Raw genomic sequence first — 21027 nt, 5'->3', positions numbered from 1 at the left:
TATTGCTAGAGGTGTGGGGGCCCAGATTGTCTCTAGGCTTCCCACTAATTTTTTGTAAGTTTTAATACTTTTAAGTTTATTATTATAATAATAATAATAATAATAATAATAATAATAATAATAATAATAATAATAATAATAAAAACTTAATAAATAAATAAAAAATACAAAACAAAATGATAATGAAGTAGATGAATCTCAGCCGTTGATATAAATAAAAGTAACGTGAGCCGTCAGATGTAGGGTAATTGCTGATACGAAAAGGGGTTTAAGTTTCTCCCTCGTACCAAACCCAAAATCCCCGTTTCGGCAAAAAAGAAAGTTAGCTGCGATTCAAAAATGGTGCAGCGTCTGACGTACCGAAAACGTCACAGCTATGCTACCAAATCCAATCAACACAGGATCGTCAAAACCCCTGGTATCCTCCATTACCCATTTTTTTAATTATTTTATATGTATCATAGTCATATACGGAGTAATTAAATGTAATCTGTAAAATGTGTTTGATTCATTGTGTTACTGATAATGCTAGGTGGAAAGCTGGTTTATCAAACTTCAAAGAAGAGAGCTAGTGGCCCTAAGTGTCCTGTTACCGGCAAGAGAATTCAAGGGGTAATTACGTCATTTACTTAATTATTTGTGTATTACAGCTGCTTTAGTTTTATAAGTTTGATTACGATGAAAATTATGTAATAAACTTTGAAATGTTTGATTTAATTAGGTATTATAGAAGCTTCAAATCAAATAATTTATTATTTAAGTTATGATTAGTGTGCAACAGAAAATGGTGAAGTAGATATATGTTATTGGAGATACGGATTAATACTTAGGGTGCGTTTGATAAAACTGAATGATTTAGCGCTGAATTTTTCATAGATTCTCTGAATGAACTTGGTTGTGAATGAAAATAAGCTGTTTGATAATCATTTTGAATGAACGAAATGAAATGGGTAAAGTTACCTTATTAACGTGTTACCCGAATTAAAAATTTAATATACTTGTTTGTTAAGTGTTCTGAATATGATATGAGGATGATATTACATATAATTTATGTGCTTAATGGTTAAAAGAGTGTTTCAACTCTAAATGGTTCATCATTGAATGCTGAACCATTCAGCAATTCAGTGGTTAGAAACAAACAAACGCCCTGAATGTTCAACATTTTGAACCATTCAATTAAGAGGTAAACAAACGCACACTTAAAGTGCCTTGTGGAGATAATTTAGTTATATACTTTGGTCATAAAACATCCATTTTCTCCTATAGATATAGAAGCATAAACAATAAGGTTAGTATTTAATAGCAAGTAGTTCTACAAGGCTAGTTTGAAGATTGAATTAGATAAATGTAATATGATACCCCAATAATAATAATTATTATAAATTATTATTAGACATGTACGTCAATTATTGATAAAATGGGCAATGTATCAGCCGATTAGGACTTATTGTGGTAGATGTCACTGAATTGGATCCTATATACACAAATGGTGCATAATCGTAACTACTTAAAGTCAGAAGACTTTGAGTGTTGACCTGTAAAATGGATCTTAAAGGTGTGCTTCTCAATTGAAATTTTATTATGAAATTGAAGCTAGATGCGTATCATCATTCTTGTACTGACGGTGCTGTATGCTAAGATTAGTTCTTTATTTGAAACATATATGTGATATTGATTTACATATAAAATTGACTTATATCTTTAATATTGTATTATTTCAAGAATGCAGTTTTACACTTTGCATAGTTGACTAAAGTTTACCACTCTTCTTGATTAGGTTCTAAAATATCATTTTTTATGTACCGTGCATATAGACTAAGTTGTTGAAGTTTACCAAATTAAATTGTTGACGGCTAATTGGCTATGAACTCAAATTCGTCATTTGCAGTGTGTATATTTATCTCAATGTTAATATAGCTACTTAATACTTGTATTAGTTTATCATCTTAAATAAGCTTTTCAAATACTTTACTTTTGTTAAGAGTTTTGTGTACGTTAGATTAAAACAATAATTCCAAATTACTTAATATATGCCTGTTTAAATAGCATTTGTTTTGTTTTGTTCGTTCATGTTTTAGGAAAATTGCCGGCTTACTTTAGCTGTTCATGATCAAATTTGGGGTTGGGTCAGATGGGTTAGATTGATAAAAATAGAGGGTGAAACATGAGTTATCTAAGTAGTTGTTATTATAATATTCAAATTGTGAACGAGTCTTGCCTGTACAAATACACTAAAGATGTAATCCATTTACTTATGAACTTGGCTATACATGACACTCAAACCTAAAAGTACTGTTTAGGGATGAACAGATCAGCTCATCTTTTCCATTGATGATGTCATTTGGATAAATATATCATTTATGCTTGCAAGTTGCAAGCTTGTTTACTCGTTGTCGCAAATTGCTCTTAGATCATATACTATAAACATAAGCTTATTTTAGCACCGTACCAGAACTTTTGTTCCTTCAAATTTAAGTTGATATATTTGTTCCAAAGTGTTGCATTAGGGAAGGTTACTACTTGTTTTAGTTTCTAGTTGAGCATCTAAATAAAAAAAGTTTTTTTAATTTTTTATTTTCAGATTCCTCACTTGAGGCCGGCTGAATACAAAAGATCTAGGCTGTCTAGGAACAGGAGGACTGTTAACCGTGCATATGGTGGTGTATTGTCTGCTGGTGCTGTGAGGGAAAGGTTTGTGTAGTCTTTTGCTAAAAAGGCAGTTTTAGGTTAATAAGCACATGATTTACGCAAATTATATATGCCTATATGAATTTTTTTTTTATATTTGCGAACACTGGATTACTATTTATTAATTGCTGTTTAGGATCATCCGAGCGTTCTTGGTGGAAGAACAGAAGATTGTGAAGAAGGTTCTGAAAATCCAGAAGACAAAAGAAAAGCAAGCCGGAAAAAGTTGAAACACACAGGGTTTATTGTCAATCAATTTTTGATTACTTAGTGTGTTTAAGAAATGTAACATTAAAACAATGTTTACGAGTTGTGAACTTGCAGATTTTTGTGGTAGGGATGGATTAAATGTTTTATCCCAGTGAACTGGTTATTTTGAATGGGTTTAGACTTTAATTTTAAATATTTGAAACTTGCATTGTTCAATGATCTAATCCATCTTTTGTTTTGTTGGTCTTTGATCTTTTCTGTTGGAATCTCTAAGGCGACAGTTTATAACTCGTAATTTTAGTACCAAAATTAAGATTGGGTTGTCTAAAATTTCCAGCACACTCTAAATAATCACGTTGTAGTGTTATTTGTATTCCCCTCACATATGAAATTAAGAGATCGTATAATGTGTGCTTTAAGGACACAAACATCGTTATTTCATTTAAAATTCTTTTTTTTTAGAAATGCAATATCACACATTTTACATGATTTTTTACACGAATATATCCAAGGACTTGAATTCATAATCTTAAAGTCAAAAGAATAAAGGATCCTTTGATAACGTCGGACCAATAACCTTTTGGTATTTCATTATTGATTGCTAATTCATTGGTTATTACATTCATCTCTTCCAAATCTACCATTTATCTATCTATACTAAATTAATCTCTAACAAATCAAAATAAAAAAAAATAAAAAAATAAAATAAAAAAAAAATCAAACATAAAACAAAATAAATAAAACCATCATTTGAGATTATTATTTTTTGGGACAAAACACATAAATTAAATATAAGTAGATCATATCATTAAATAAAGTTACAAGTGACGCAAATTTAACGATCTGTTTGAGTAGATGCTACGATCTATTTAACCGAACCACATTTCCTTACAAACTGAATCAAATATACAAGCACGATCTAAAAAAAACACAATCATCAAGAAAACAAACAGGGGCGGAGCCAGGATTTGACAATAGAGGAGGCTTATTCGATAGTTAAAAGAGGCAAACCGCAAACCAAGTAAAACTAAAGAGGGGCTTAGTTAAAATAATTAAATATGGGCTATTAATATTTCATTGGAATTGAACCTATTGGATGAGGCTAACCACCCTCTGTCCGCTCCCTGTCTCCGCTACTGAAAACAAACGAATGCAACAACACACTAAATACTAATACAACAAACAGTTGAACAAACCACAACCTTGAACAACCATTTATGCATCAAAGAGAGACACAAATGAAAATGAAGCCGCCCCAAAACCTAGTTTCGCCAAAAAGTGCCCGTCTACTCCCTCGAGCTCCTTGTAACAACCGAAATAAAAGAGCCACATGATCGAACACACCACTGCAACCACTTAGCCCAGAAATGAAATCACCCACATACTCCCAATCATCGAGTCCACATCCACACACCACATGGTAACAAGAACAAGGGGAAATTCCCGGTCTGAATAGACCACCGAGAAAACATAACACACACCAAAGCGTCGGAAAATACACCCTTGAACTCCCGGTTCACCCAACGTAGCAAGGACAAAAACAATTTGAGATTATTCTCGAGTTTTAATCTCTAATGTAATGTAATAGCTGTTTTAATATATGCATTTATGACACATCAGATAATTCTTACTTTATGTACGAAAGGATCATTTTTTAATTTATAAAAGAAGGTGTTCAGTTATGATAGTGTTAAATTATACTTTCATCCGTCTCATTTCAATAGGGCACTATTCCATTTTAGATTGTCCCATTCTAATAGTCCACTTTCATAAATAGAAAGGAAAGAAGATATTTCATTAGTGGATCTGGAGAGAGAAGATATTTCATTGGTGGAGAAATGAAGTTAGTGAGATTTCTTAAAACTGCGTGTTTTTCATCTGTGGACTATTAGAATGAGACGGAGGGAGTAACATATAAGATAGTAATGAGTTACTAAAAGGAGGTGATGCTAATTATTTAATTTATTTGTCATGGAATACTTATTATTATTAACTCTTATTATAAAAGATAAAATGATGAATAGTATACTTCTATAATATAATTTTACATACCAACATATAAGTTTTAATTTTTACAAATTAAATACACATGTATACTTTTATATATTAACACAGATATATATACTTTTATAACATTACATATTAATACACAGATTTTAATTTTTTATAAATAAACACACGTTTTTTACAAATCAACCATAAGGTCACTCCCTATCGTAACTAAACTATTCATCCTCTTAACTTTCCACATCAGCGTCACCTCAACACCAATATCCTATAACTAACTCGTAACTAAACACTCACTATAATGGCTAAAACAATACTCCTCTTAATATACAATGTACAAGCAATAAAACATCAAGTCCAACAATAAAAAGCCACTGGGACCCACAATTCCTATAACTCTTCCGTTAAATCTATGGTGAAAGCGGGTAACTAAAGCGGGTAACTAATTGGTGCCTATGGTTAGTTACGGGTGGCTACGGATAAAGTGTGGGTAACGAACGGGTAATGAACCATAGGGTGTGGTCTAAAAGTGTACACATATTACAAGTCAACCAAGTAACTTTTATTAGAAATCAACTATTATAACTATTGTTGTTGTTATTATTAATATAACTGTTATAATTTTATTTTTTTTCCTTTATTTTGTTTTTGTAAACTTTGGATTATTTCAGCCATTTCAATTTATGTGTTATAATTCAGTAGGCTTATAACTACCTTTAATGGTTATGAACAAAGAGAGAAAAAGAGAGAAGAAGGAGAGAAGAAATATTGATATTGATATTTTAAGAGAAATGGTGCCCCTTAAATGGTTACCATACATGTCTATTTATAGTATAAAATATTACTATGCAAGAAATATAATAATAATAAAATTAACATCCAATCTAGATATTTTATAACACTCCCCCTTGGATGACAATTTTATTAGAGAATAACTAGTACTGCCTCGTTAAAAACCTTGCTAAAGAAAACTCATTGGGATAAAACTTTAGCTAAGGGAAAAAGAGTGCAGCATAAAGTTGACTCCCCCTCAAGTAGGCAACGCCTGAGTTGTTACATCTTCTGAACATGCCTCATGCCAATATTATGAACGTGTGTTCTGAAAATAGCAGTTAGCAGTGCTTTGGTATAAAGATCAGCAGAGTTGTTGATTGAACGTATCTCATTTTAATCTGATTGTCTTTTACGATATCTTGAGTATATGAGAAAAATCTGAGGTTTTCATCTGAAACTGTATCATCTAAATCTTTTATGTACAAGTTTGGCCCTCGTGATTTGTCTACAGTCTCCTTCATGGTTTGTTCAAACCGTTGTTTCAGTTCCTATTCCCTTTCAGTCTTTTTCTGAGCCTTACCAATATACCATTCTTTTCCATCAAACTTATGACCGTTAAGACCGTTTATAGCTTTAGCGCCTCGTCAGCATTTATTTTTGTTCTGTCATTTTTGATACTCTTCTTTCATTTGTATTATGTAAGCTGTATTATCTTCATAGATAGTTGTTACGCTTTTATAGCGTTCTAGTCCACAAGAATCAATAATGATTTGTATCATTGATCTTAACTAAAATCATTCCCGAGTAGCTTCATGTAATGCAATCACTTCGGCATGATTTGATGATGTTGCAACAAGTGTTTGTTTTGAGAACGTCATGATATTGCGGTGCCTCCATTTAGGAATACATATCCAGTTTGAGATTTAGCTTTATGTAGATCGGATAAATAATCTGCATCTGTATAACCAAACAAATCTTGTTTCGAGTTGTTAGAATAAAATAATTATAAATAGTAGTTCCCCGAAGGTATCAAACTATTTGTTTGATCCCATTCCAATGTCTTTTGGTAGGGGTTGAGCTGAACCTTGTCAACAAATTAACTGCAAAAGAAATGTCAGATCTTGTATAATCTATAAGATAAATAAGAACCTCAATTGCACTAAAATATAGAACTTCTGATCTGTTAAAATTTTCATGATCTTCGCAGGGATGAAATAGATCAGTGTCAATATTGAGTGATCTAACAACAATGAGTTTGTCTTTAAAAAAAAAAAATGTTTTAAAATCTTTTCGGTATAAGTTGTTTGATGTACAAGTAAACCATTAGGCATATGCTCAATTTGCAATCCAAGGTAATACTTGGTTTTTTCAAGATCTTTCATTTCAAAATAATTCTTTAGAAGTTGAATGATTTCATAGATCTCTTTATTTGTTCATATGATGTTAAGAACATTGACATAAATAACTACGATCTCATATCCGAACATTGTTTTTATAAAACATACGTGCAAAATAAGTTTATATTTATACCCTTTTTTTTTTATCAAGTAGTCATTTAATCGGTTATACCACATACGTCCCGTTTGTATAAATCCACTTAGAAATCTTTGTGATTTAATGGAATATATTCCCTTGAGTTTTACATTAGATGCTTATGATACCTTAACCCTTTAGGTATATTCATATATATCACTATTAAGTGATCCATACAGATAAGTAGTAACAACATTCATGAGATGCATTTAAATAACTACCAGGTTGATTAAGTATCTAATAAGTAATTGTATCCATTACAGGAGGATAATTTTTCCTCCTAATTCATTTCTGGTCTTTGTGGGAAATATTGAGTTACAAGTCTAGTTTTGCCTTGTAACTTCATTTGCACATTTCTTTTCGAATAAAAATTCATTTGTATCCCATACGTTTCACATCTTTAAAAGTGATAACGATTGATCCGAAAACTTTTCTTTTATCGAGCGATTCCAATTCAGCTCTTATTGCTCCTTTCCATTGAGCTCAATCATGTCCATTTTGTATATTCAATGACAGATTTTAGTTCCAGATCATCATCTTTATTCATGATGTCATTGTAACATTATATGAAAATATCTCATAGAGATTTTAGTTTCATTTCGGTTCCATAATATTGCATAATTTATCGCAATTTTAGTATTTACATTTATCAATATCCTCTGCAGAAGGAATATTGATTTGTGGTTCTTCTTGAACACTTTCTCTTACCTCATTATCAGCTGATTTTCTTTTTCGAGGATTTTTATCTTCGGAACCAATTGATCTTCCACGTTTGATGCGTGGCAAAGACTCAACAGTGATATTATTGCCAGCTTTTGGAATTTCAGTTCGAGCTGGAGCATTTATCGCTGGTATATATGATTTAGTCACTTTTTTATATCTGTAAATGCATAAAGTAATTAATTTGCAAGTTCTTGCATATGCATTATTTTTGAACTTTCGTTTCACATTCTTTTGTGCGAGTTCAATATACCTTAATTGATGTTCACATCATGAAGCATCATTTTATTTTTTATTTTTATTTCTCCCCCTAATCTAGGGAACAATGTTTTATTAAAATGACAATCAGCAAAACGTGCTGTAAAAACATCACCCATCATGGGTTCAATATATCTTATGATTGAAGATGTTTTATATCCAAAATATATTATCATCTTTCTTTGAAGAACCATTTTATTGTGTTGTGGTGATACAATTGGAACATACACTGCACAACCAATGTTTTAAGGTAGAAAATATTTGGCTCTTGGCCAAAATCAAGTATTAAGTGAAAATATTTACGACTTCCACATGGTATAATGCGAATTAATGTCGCAGCATGTAAATTTACATGTTCACATATAAATATTGAGAGATTTGTACTCATTATCAATTGTCTAGTTATTAGCTGTAAGCATTTATCTATTGATTCAGCTAAACCAATTTTGTGTATGCATATGAGCAACTGGATGTTCAACAACAATCCCTGTACATATATAATGATCATTAAATGCTTGAGATGTTAACTCACCAGCATTATCAAGTCTCATCCTTTTAATGGTGTAATCAGAATAATGTGTTCTCAATTTAATAATTTGTGCAAGAAACTTTGCAAATGCCATATTACGGCTTGATAACATACAAATATGAGACCATCCGCTAGATGCGTCTATTAGAACCATGAAATATCAAAATGGTTCACATGATGGATGAATTGGTTCATATATCTTACCTTGAATTCTTTCAAGAAACATTTGTGATTCTTTTTCACAATATACTTTTCATTAATCACCATATGTGCTTTCCATTAATCACCATATGTGTTTTTTTTTTTTTTTTTTTTTTTTTTTATAAATCACCATATGTGTTTTTTTTTTATATCATATATCCTTTTCACCATATACGCTTTTAATCATATGTGCTGTGTTTTTCACCATATGCGCTTTTAATCATATGCGATTTTCATCATATGCGTTGTGCTTTTCATCATATTCGCTTTTTATCATATGCGCTTATCATATGCGATGCGCTTTTTATTATATGCGCTTTTTTATGTGAATAGTAAATTAATTAATTTCGTTTTACTATTCATATGAATTAATTTAGATTTACTATTTTGTTAATTGAGTAATATATATATACATCATATACTTGTGACTCCGAAGGCTCAAATGAATTTGACCATATAGTTATACGTTGTACCTTGCACATTAATTTTCAGTAGAAGCTTTAGATGCATATTATTTTCAGTAGAAGCTTTAGATGCACTTTTTTTTTAATCACCAAATACCACAAACACTTTGTTTGCGTTTGTTCATAGTCATCAATGAAAACCATTTTCTTTAATTTTATTTTATACAATAAAATTAACGCATCATTATTCTTTTCAAAAACAATAATCTATTGTTATTGTTCACTTGTGCCATGTTTAACAACAAAAGTCAACAACCTCTGTCTTGTTTGTTGTGGCAACCAAAAACAACCTTTGCTTTTGTTACCGAGAATCCAAGACCAAAAAATAATTAATTTTTAATTAATCATTTATCAAAACCATAAATGATTTTATTGATCTACGTTGATATGGCCATAAAGAATTGACGGCTGACCTACTTTTGTAAGTGTATTTCGGCTATCATCCCGAAAACGTACAACGACCTTTTTTTTTTTTTATGAACTATTTGTTTCATATCTAGCTTAGGCAATTATTGTGAACATTTGGTCCCTATAAGAGCATTTATTTTTTAGACTTTTAGTTGATTTGTACTTGTCACAATTAGGGATAGCACCCGCGGGTCGTGGATGCGGATCCATTAGATCCATCACCCGTACCCGCGGATTTTTTTTAAGAGACATCCAATTGAACCCTTGTTCGTTGAAACAATTTGACTATATTTTTACTCCCCATTATTAAACGGGCCATTTTGATGCACACTCTTAAAAAAATAATTTGTTTTTTAAGTTTTATTATTCAACCTCCTTTTTTCAACGGTCACGTTTTTAACAAAACATTTGACAAGTTTGGAAAAAAGTTTTTTATTGATTATCATCAAAAGTTTTCTATTGTCACTCTACTGGATGGAATTATGGCATACAACCAAAATTGCAACCCAACACTACATAAGAACAAAAAGGTTGTTTTTAATTAACATATGTATATGTGTTAAACTCGGAATAATAATAACTTATTTTAGAAAATTAACATAAGACATGTTGAAACATTTTTGTCACATTTAGCTCATCAAGTCTAATACTTATCATTGATAGATTTTATCACGTCTAGGAAATGTTTACTTTTTTCTTGTATTAAGTCCTACTTTCATTTACCTTTGTTTGGAAAAAAGTTTTTTTTTACTTTGCTTTCCCCCTTTCTGTAAAACTCATTTAAACACTTTCTTTGTTTTTTTTTTTAAAAAACTTCCTTTTTTTTACGTTACCCGTAAATTATAAATATATAAAAAAAACTTTTTGTTTAAATTTTTTTTCTAGTTTTTAAAAGGCCACTTGACCAATTTTTTAATTCTTTCACAACACCTGATATCGTGATCGTGACCTTTCACCAAAGCAAGAGATATTCTTGATAAACTAAACACGGACTCGTGTTTGAAATTGTCGGCCACAAAAAAATTCATTTGATAAAAGTATATATATTTTTTTTAGTTATAGAAGGAGACCACTTCATTTTCAATACTTCATTTTTGACAAAAAACTATTCCATTTTACCATCCTTTTTTTTCTTACTTTAACTTTTAAGATATACTTTTAATAAAAATACAAACTACTTTTTCTTATTTTAACTTTTAAGATTTACTTTTAATAAAAATACAAACTACTTTTTGTATTTTAACTTTTAAGATTTACTTTTAATAAAAGTACAAACTACTTTTTCTTATTTTAACTTTTAAGATTTACTTTTAATAAAAATACAAACTATTTTTTTATTTTAACTTTTAAAATTATAAATTTAAGAATAAACATTAGTATGCATGAAATAAATAATGATTAATTGCATAAGTAATCATAAATGTTAGATAACATATAAAGACCCCGTCGTATTCGTATTGATCGGAATTAATCTCGACCCATGGTACCGTGTTGTCAAATGACGTGTTGCGTACATAAAGTACCGTGTTGTCAAATGACGTGTTGCGTACAATCATGAGGTCTTATTAACATAAATATAAATGTTAGTGAAGTTAATAAGAGTTAGATTACAGAAAATATAATTCAGGTGGTATAACCGACCATATATAACTTAAATAACATAAATATAAATGTTAGTGAAGTTAGTAAAAGTTAGATTACAGAAATATAATTCAGGTGGTATAACCGACCATATATAACTTAAATAACATAAATATAAATGTTAGTGAAGTTAGTAAAAGTTAGATTACAGAAATATAATTCAGGTGGTATAACCGACCATATATAACTTAAATAACATAAATATAAATGTTAGTGAAGTTAGTAAAAGTTAGATTACAGAAATATAATTCAGGTGGTATAACCGACCATATATAACTTAAATAACATAAATATAAATGTTAGTAGTCCAAAATTTGATATATTCGAGTCTGAAAATTATTAATAATTTCATACCTTGATTAGTGATTCGTGATCGTTTGAGATATCTTTTAATTACACTAAGCTTTTCGTGCTGATAACGTGTTATAATTCAGTAGGCTTATAACTACCTTTAATGGTTATAAGAACAAAGAGAGAAAAAGAGAGAAGAAGGAGAGAAGAAATATTGATATTGATATTTTAAGAGAAATGGTGCCCCTTAAATGGTTACCATACATGTCTATTTATAGTATAAAATATTACTATGCAAGAAATATAATAATAATAAAATTAACATCCAATCTAGATATTTTATAACATTATGTATTTTATTTCTATTTTTTTCTCGTTTTTTTAATCGAATTTAGCTAACGTTTCTCGGACGCAACGCGAGGGCATCACAACTCGTTAAGACTAATATATAAGAGAGGAAGAGGGATATGTTTAGCAAAACAAATTATAGCTTCGTTCATCACGCTGGTTCCCAAAAACGATAACCCCACAAGCTTGAGTGAGTACCGACCAATAAGTCTCATTAGTAGTCTTTACAAGATATTGTCCAAAGTGCTCTCCAAAAGGTTATCCTCTATAATCCATAAGGTGATCGGCATTGAGCAAAGCGCTTTCATGAAAGACAGGTATATATTAGATGGGGTACTCACTGCGAACGTAATCATAGATGTGATGATCCGTCCAAATCCCTTTGGACGAATACATCATTAATCGATTTCATAGTTGACTAAAGTTTACCACTCTTCTTGATTAGGTTCTAAAATATCATTTTTTATGTACCGTGCATATAGATTAAGTTGTTGAAGTTTACCAAATTGAATTGTTGATGGCTAATTGGCTATGAACTCAAATTCGTCATTTGCAGTGTGTATATTTATCTCAATGTTAATATAGCTACTTAATACTTGTATTAGTTTATCATCATAAATAACCTTTTCAAATACTTTACTTTTGTTAAGAGTTTTGTGTACGTTAGATTAAAACAATAATTCCAAATTACTTAATATATGCCTGTTTAAATAGCATTTGTTTTGTTTTGTTCGTTCATGTTTTAGGAAAATTGCCGGCTTACTTTAGCTGTTCATGATCAAATTTGGGGTTGGGTCAGATGGGTTAGATTGATAAAAATAGAGGGTGAAACATGAGTTATCTAAGTAGTTGTTATTATAATATTCAAATTGTGAACGAGTCTTGCCTGTACAAATACAATAAAGATGTAATCCATTTACTTATGAACTTGGCTATACATGACACTCAAACCTAAAAGTACTGTTTAGGGATGAACAGATCAGCTCATCTTTTCCATTGATGATGTCATTTGGATAAATATATCATTTATGCTTGCAAGTTGCAAGCTTGTTTACTCGTTGTCGCAAATTGCTCTTAGATCATATACTATAAACATAAGCTTATTTTAGCACCGTACCAGAACTTTTGTTCCTTCAAATTTAAGTTGATATATTTGTTCCATAGTGTTGCATTAGGGAAGGTTACTACTTGTTTTATTTTCTAGTTGAGCATCTAAATAAAAAAAGTTTTTTTATTTTTTATTTTCAGATTCCTCACTTGAGGCCGGCTGAATACAAAAGATCTAGGCTGTCTAGGAACAGGAGGACCGTTAACCGTGCGTATGGTGGTGTATTGTCTGCTGGTGCTGTGAGGGAAAGGTTTGTGTAGTCTTTTGCTAAAAAGGCAGTTTTAGGTTAATAAGCACATGATTTATGCAAATTATATATGCCTATATGATTTTTTTTTTATATTTGCGAACACTGGATTACTATTTATTAATTGCTGTTTAGGATCATCCGAGCGTTCTTGGTGGAAGAACAGAAGATTGTGAAGAAAGTTCTGAAAATCCAGAAGACAAAAGAAAAGCAAGCCGGAAAAAGTTGAAACACACAGGGTTTATTGTCAATCAATTTTTGATTACTTAGTGTGTTTAAGAAATGTGACATTAAAAACAATGCTTCCGAGTTTTGAACTTGCAAATTTATGTGGTAGTGATGGATATAATGTTTCTATGCCAAGTGAATTGGTTATTTTGAATGGGTTTAGACTTTAATTTTAAATATTTGAAACTTGCATTGTTCAATGATCTAATCCATCTTTTGTTTTGTTGTTGTTGTTTGATCTTTTCTGTTGGAATGTTTAATAATAAAATGATCTCTAAGGCGACAGTTTACAACTCATAATTTTAGTACCAAATTAAGATTGGGTAGTCTAAAATTTCCAGCAACATTTAAATGATCACGTTGTAGTGTTATTTGTATTCCCCTCACATATGAATTTAAGAGATTGTATAATGTGTGCTCTAAGTACACGAACATCGTTATTTCATAGAAATGCATAGTACACGCCCTACATGATATAATGTTCACACTAAAATTTGAACCCATAACCTCAAGATCAGAAGAGTCCTTCGGTACTGTGATGCCATTGACCTTTTGGTATTTCATTATTGATGCTATTTCATCGATTATCACATACAGTTCTTCCAAATCAACCATTTATCTATCTATACTAAATTAATCTTTAACAATTGAAAATAAAAGGTAAACAAGAAAAATCAAACATAAAATAAAATACATAAAACCATCATTTGAGATTATTATTTTTTTGTGGAAGACACATAAATTAAATATAAGTAGATCAAATGATTAAATAAAGTTACAGTGACAAAGATCTAACGATCTGTTTGAGTAAATCCTACGATCTACTTAACCGAACCACATTGCCATACAAACTGAATCAAATATACAAGCATGATCTAAAAAAACACGATCATCAAGAATACACACGAATGCAAGAATACACTAAACACTAATACAACAAATACTTGAACAAACCCCAACCTTGAACAACCATTCTTTTTTTGAAAAGCAAATAATATTAATAAGAACACGAAGATTACAACAACATGGGGATAATTACAAAATTTGTATCGCCCATGAAACACGAACACGAAATTACATATGGAGAGGGGCAGTGGCGGTACCAGGATTCCAAGTCACCGGGGGCAAAAAAAATTATAAAACCGTGGCAATTTTTTGGGCAAAATATGGAGATTTTGGGGCAAAAAATGGAGGTTTTTAAGCAAATTATGGAGGTTTTTGGGCAAAATTTTAACATTTGTGGACAAAATTTGAAGATTTTGAGGTAAAATTTGGAGATTTATGGGCAAAATTTAAAGGTTTTGGGGCAAAATATGTAGGTTTTGGGGCAAAAAAAAAATCCATTGGGGCAAAGTCGAAAAATCCAAAAATTTTACACTGAAAATTGCAAATCCACTGGGGGCGGCTGCCCCCGCCTGTCCCCATTAAAAACCGCCCCTGGAGAGGGGTGCAAAGAAAGCAACCCAATACTATACAATCACGAAAAGACAACCAAGTGAGCCAATCGAAACTTCTACCCCTTGACCTCGAAGAAATCCACTCGAACGACTTAACTTGTATATCGTTTATTATCACCGGAGCGCACAAACTCTTATTTTTGAACACTTTATTGTTACGAACATTCCATATTAAGTAAGAACCAATCCATAATGTGGCTTGTAGCAATTTCTTACCAAACTTTGACATTGAATTGGAGCCAATGTCAATTAGAAGCTCGTTAAGATTGCTACAAGAAACATTAACTAAGTTCCACCAAGAGAATACACGACACCAAACCTCGAAAGAATTCTTGCAAAATAGTATCGTGTGGTCAACAGATTCAAGATTATCGTCACAAAGCGGGCATCGAACATTGTCTAAAACAACCTTGAACAATCATTTACGCATCAAAGAGAGACATAAACCAAAATGAAGCCGCCCAAAAGCTAGTTCCCCAATAAACACCAGTCAACTCCCTCGAGGTCCTTGTAATAACCGAAACAAAAGAACCACGTGATCGAACACACCACCGCAACCCACATCATTGAGTCCACATCCACACACCACATGATAACCATAACAAGGGGAAATTCCCGGTCAGAACAAAACACCGGGAAAACATAACACACACCAAGAGGCGTCGAAAAATACACACCCTTGAACTCCACGTTTACCCACCACGATCATCACCCAACGTAGCAAGGACTAAAAACAATCTGAGATTATTGTTGAGTTTTGAATCTCAAATGTAATAGCTGTCTTAATATATGCATTTATGATAATTCTTTACTGTATGTATGAAAGGGTCATTTTTTAAATTTTAAAAGAAGGTGTTTATTTATGATAGTTAGTGTTAAGTTATAACTTATAAGATAGTACAGTAATGAGTTAGTGAAAGAAGGTTATGCTAATTTCTTAATTTATTTGTTTTTTATTTTAACCAAAACCAAAAGTAAAGAAAGTTAAGCCTAGGAAAATTCATGGTGAGGAGTTGAGAAATTTCAATGTTGAAGACATGTGAAGCGTTCATATCGGTTTTTGTTGTTAGATGTGTGTTTGACTTGTTAGTTTCCGTATGTTAGGATTTCTTGTTTATGTTGCTAGGTTCGAGCAGAGGTTGGCGGCTCCTTTTGTGGGTTGGTTTTCATTTATTCGTTACTTTACTTTTGTTCGTTCGCTCATTTGTTGTTTTTGGACTTTGGTAGCTGGTTTGGTTTGTATCATGTTTTAAATTTCATCTTTTTGATGAAAGTCTTTCATTAATTATATATAAAGTTCTTGTTTTTTTTTTTTTTTTTTTTTTAGAAAAATAAAAAGAAAACAAAGAAAGAAGTTCAAAATCTTAAATTAGTGTGTGAAAGATGAAATACTGTGACCAATAAATAAGTCTGCTAAGATTAGAAATGGTAGACCAGACCATATCAGATCAAACAAACTACTACCAGACCCCACCCAAATATCTCTTCATTTACTAAACGCTCTTCAAACTGTAACAATCAAAACTCACAAAACCACCCTCAATGATTAAATGATATTTCCTTTTTTGGATAGATGCACCATTTATTGCAATACATTCATTTATGCAATAATATTGAATTTGAATAGTGTCGGCCAAAAATTTAGTACAATTATCACACAGTGACCATAAACTAACTAAAAATGTTTTGATCCAAACACAAAACATCATCAACATCCTCTTAATTCACAGCTTCAATATCCGTAAGATTTTTCATCACTCTGATCTGCTTTTTATTTATTATCTATATATACCCTAATAACTGGATTTAACTTTGTATTTAAGCTCAACTGAATCTGAACATGTACCTTATATCTAAATTAAGATCGTATATGGATTGTTTAGATTTTGCCTTTTGAATCCCCTCTTTGTTTTGACATGCTTATAAGGTGTTCGATGAAATGCTTAGTATTAGATTGCTTATCAATTTACTCTATTGAGATATAGACACCGTTTGGTATGTATATGTAAATGATTTATGAAACATATGAATACATGAAATGGTTAAATTCTATTTTCTGTATCAAACTAGAAAAATTTCAATTGTAGTACTGAAATCAAAATTGTAATTATTGCATTGTTGTTGAACCGGTTTTGATGTCATAGCAGATTATGTGGAAACTTAGAGAGGGTAAAAGGGTAAAAGGTAGAAGGTTTTCCCTGTTCGGGCTACCCGGGAGGGCGAGTAATTCGACACCATACTCTGATGTACGCAACCCAACCCAACAGGATTACTCCCTGGCTGTTTCCAACCCATCCCTGGCCACCACTAAATATTCGGCCTAGGCAGGATTCGAACCTGAGACCTCTTGCAAGAACTTAGAGAGTTGCCACATTATCAAAATAGAACAATTTTACCATAAGTTAGTTGATTGATAACTCATCAGATGCATATAATAACTATAACAGAAAGTTTATTACATAAAATAGAATTTCGGTAAAGTTTGACTCATTTTGAGACGATTAGCTCCACATAAAACTGTAACCAACTACATTTTGATTCTTTCATCTAATATTTCAGGTTAAATATTTATGGCAACTAAAGGGAATCCAGGAGATAATAGAACCAGGAGATCTTTTTCAATATTTATAGTCATTGGTTTATGTAGTTTCTTTTATTTACTCGGTGCATGGCAAAAGAGCGGGTTTGGAAAAGGAGACAGTATAGCTCAAGAGGTAACAAAGAGTGCCGATTGTAGCGTTCTTTCAAATCTAAACGTCGAGACCCGCCATGGTGATGAAATGAAAAAGATTAAAGTTTTTAAACCTTGTGAAGATAAATTTGTTGATTATACGCCGTGTCATGATCAAATGCGTGCAATGACATTTCCTAGAGAAGACATGAATTATAGGGAAAGACATTGTCCTAGTGAAAACGAGAAGTTGCATTGTCTTATACCTGCACCGAAAGGGTACGTGACCCCGTTTCTGTGGCCTAAAAGTCGGGATTTTGTACCGTTTGCTAATGCACCGTATAAGAGTTTGACGGTTGAAAAGGCGATTCAGAATTGGATACAATATGAAGGCGATGTTTTTCGGTTTCCTGGTGGTGGTACACAGTTTCCTCATGGTGCTGATGCGTATATTGATCAATTGGCTTCTGTTATCCCTATAGCCAATGGCGTGGTTAGAACTGCATTAGACACCGGCTGTGGTGTAAGTAGAACCTTTATTTTCAGATCCATATTCAATCTGCATTTATTTTTGTAATTTCCCCCTTTATGATTAAGGATTTTCTAACGACAACCGTAAGGGTTATCGTCAAGGTGCATAAAAAACTTGTACGTAGTGGTTAGGTTAACTTTTAGATGGCGGTTATTGATAATTTACACGTATTTTAAGCATCTTAACCACAACCCTAAGGACTGTCGTTAGAAAAATCCTTTAATTAGTTATTTTATATATATATATATATATATATATATATATATATATATATATATATATATATATATATATATATATATATATATATATTCTTTTCCTAATATGGTGGTTGGAATGTAAGGTTGCAAGTTGGGGAGCGTATTTATTCAAAAGAAATGTGATAGCGATGTCGTTTGCACCACGAGACTCGCATGAAGCACAAGTTCAGTTTGCTCTTGAAAGAGGTGTTCCTGCAATCATCGGTGTTCTTGGAACTATTAAGCTTCCGTATCCGTCGAGATCCTTTGACATGGCTCATTGTTCGCGGTGCTTGATTCCATGGGGCGGAAATAGTAACTTCATAACTCTAATCTTTATTTAGGATGGCACACGCGGGTGACGGACGCAAATCTTTTAGATCCGCGACCCCCGCCAATAATTTTTTTTACCCATCGGGACCCGCGTACCCGTCAACGGGTAATACTTTTCACCGATGTCTCTGACACGCGGATACCCATGAATTGTGACGAATAGTACATACCCGTGACCCACCTATGACTTGTGGGCGGATCATTTTTTTTACCACTAACCATGCCCACGAGCAAAATTTCATGGTTTTACCTGCCCATCAAGGGGTGCATACCCGCAAGTCACAACTTTTTTTCTCGCCCATTGCCATTCCTATCTTTAGGTATAGATAATTCAATTAATCGAAAGTTATCATAAATTCGTGTTAGGTAGAAAGTACATGATGGAAGTTGATCGAGTCTTACGCCCCGGTGGCTATTGGGTTCTTTCCGGTCCACCGATAAGTTGGAAAATCAACTTTAGATCATGGAAGCGTCCTAGAGAAGATCTTGAAAAAGAACAAAAAAATATTGAGGATACGGCTAAACTTCTTTGTTGGGAGAAGAAGTATGAAAAAGGCGAAACTGCAATTTGGAGGAAAAGAGTCAATAAATCATATTGTCAAGAACGAAACTCTCGTGTTACCATGTGTCAATCCGCTAATCCAGATGATGTCTGGTATCATATTTGAAAAAATTCTCTTGCGTCAGCTTTCGATTAAACAAAAAAGAAATATGATTTTAATGATTAGATGCTCATGTTCACTTGTGCAGGTACAAGGAGATGGAGGAGTGTGTAACTGCTTATCCCGAGACAAACGATACAGACGATGTTTCGGGTGGTGAATTGAAACCGTTTCCCGAGAGGCTTAATGATGTTCCTCCACGAATAACTAGCGGTTCGGTTCCTGGAGTTTCTGTTGAGAAATTTCAAGAGGACAACAAATTGTGGCAGAAGCATTTGAAAGCTTACAAGAGGGTGAATAAGATTATTGATTCGGGACGGTATCGTAATATTATGGATATGAATACGGGTCTTGGTAGTTTTGCTGCTGCAATTGAGTCTCCTAAGTCATGGGTTATGAACGTGATGCCAACGGTTGCTCAGAAAGACACTCTCGGTGTGGTTTTTGAGCGAGGTCTTATCGGCATTTACCATGACTGGTAAGTTTTGCAATCTCCATGCCTTTATTTACTTAAGCAAATTGCATAAAAAGGTATCCTCCGTCCCAAAATAACTGTCCTGTTTGACTTTTCAAAGTATTTCAAACTAAATTTTTGACTTTTTGTGCCATATAAAATTTGATGATATGAATGGATTAAGTTTTAAAATGTGTTTTTGTTGGTATAACTTTTATAAATATTATATAACACAAACAAAAATATTTAAAGTCAAAGTGGGACAATAATATTTGCACGGAAGAGAGTAATAGATTAAAAGTATGTATAAGAAATTACTCTTCATTTTGTATATGTAGTTTTCCTCATTACACGATATTCTGTACGCCCTTTTTAGGTGTGAAGCGTTTTCAACTTACCCAAGGACGTACGACCTAATTCATGCGAATGGTCTTTTCAACTTGTACAAAAACAAGTAAGTTGTTCACACATCAAGATTCAGTAACTCACTCTCATTCATTATAAAAATCCAATCTTTTTGCAATCTAAACAATTTTTTCCTGGTGGGCATGTTTATAGGTGTAGTTACGAGGACATTCTTCTAGAAATGGACAGAATTTTACGGCCTGAAGGTACTGTAATAATACGTGACAGCGAAAAAGAAGTGTTAAAGGTGAAAAATATAGTTTCTGGGATGAGATGGAACACAAAAGTGGTGGATCATGAAGATGGGCCTCTTGTTTCAGAGAAGATACTGTTTGCTGTTAAACAGTATTGGGTTGTAGGTGAAAACAACTCAACATTTTCCAGATGATGCATGAATAATTGAAGATGATGTAGGATTCAAGGTTTATAAGATATCATTTGTTTATGTTATTGAAACTAGCAACCACAAGTTTCAATCTTTAAATAGTTTGTAACATGAATTTTTTTTTGTTTACAGTTAATTTAATATTGTTTGGAAATTGTTGGCTGCCTCTTGTATTTTATTCTCGTATATGTATACTAGGAAAGATTTAGCCGTGCATACGCACGGCCCAAGTCA

The 21027-nt window shown here is 32.1% G+C and overlaps 2 protein-coding genes across 2 annotated transcripts; both read left to right on the top strand.

Annotated features, from left to right (window-relative positions):
* Positions 1–273: 273 nt before the first annotated feature.
* Positions 274–3149, top strand: LOC139867099 (large ribosomal subunit protein eL34-like). The gene is made up of 4 exons (XM_071855432.1): positions 274–418; positions 533–612; positions 2582–2691; positions 2825–3149. The coding sequence occupies exons 1-4, from the start codon at positions 340–342 to the stop codon at positions 2916–2918; spliced, it is 363 nt and encodes a 120-aa protein (XP_071711533.1). The 5' UTR covers positions 274–339; the 3' UTR covers positions 2919–3149.
* Positions 3150–17413: 14264 nt separating this feature from the next.
* On the top strand, positions 17414–20995 carry LOC139869437 (probable methyltransferase PMT2). Its single transcript, XM_071857752.1, has 6 exons — positions 17414–18306; positions 18659–18869; positions 19254–19542; positions 19638–20027; positions 20380–20457; positions 20562–20995. The coding sequence occupies exons 1-6, from the start codon at positions 17683–17685 to the stop codon at positions 20794–20796; spliced, it is 1827 nt and encodes a 608-aa protein (XP_071713853.1). The 5' UTR covers positions 17414–17682; the 3' UTR covers positions 20797–20995.
* The last annotated feature ends 32 nt before the right edge of the window (positions 20996–21027 follow it).

The sequence above is a fragment of the Rutidosis leptorrhynchoides genome, chromosome 9 (genome assembly GCF_046630445.1).
Source record: "Rutidosis leptorrhynchoides isolate AG116_Rl617_1_P2 chromosome 9, CSIRO_AGI_Rlap_v1, whole genome shotgun sequence".
Lineage (NCBI taxonomy): Eukaryota > Viridiplantae > Streptophyta > Magnoliopsida > Asterales > Asteraceae > Rutidosis > Rutidosis leptorrhynchoides.
The sequence above is the reverse complement of the archived record's forward strand: the minus strand, read 5'-3'. Positions and strand labels throughout refer to the sequence as shown.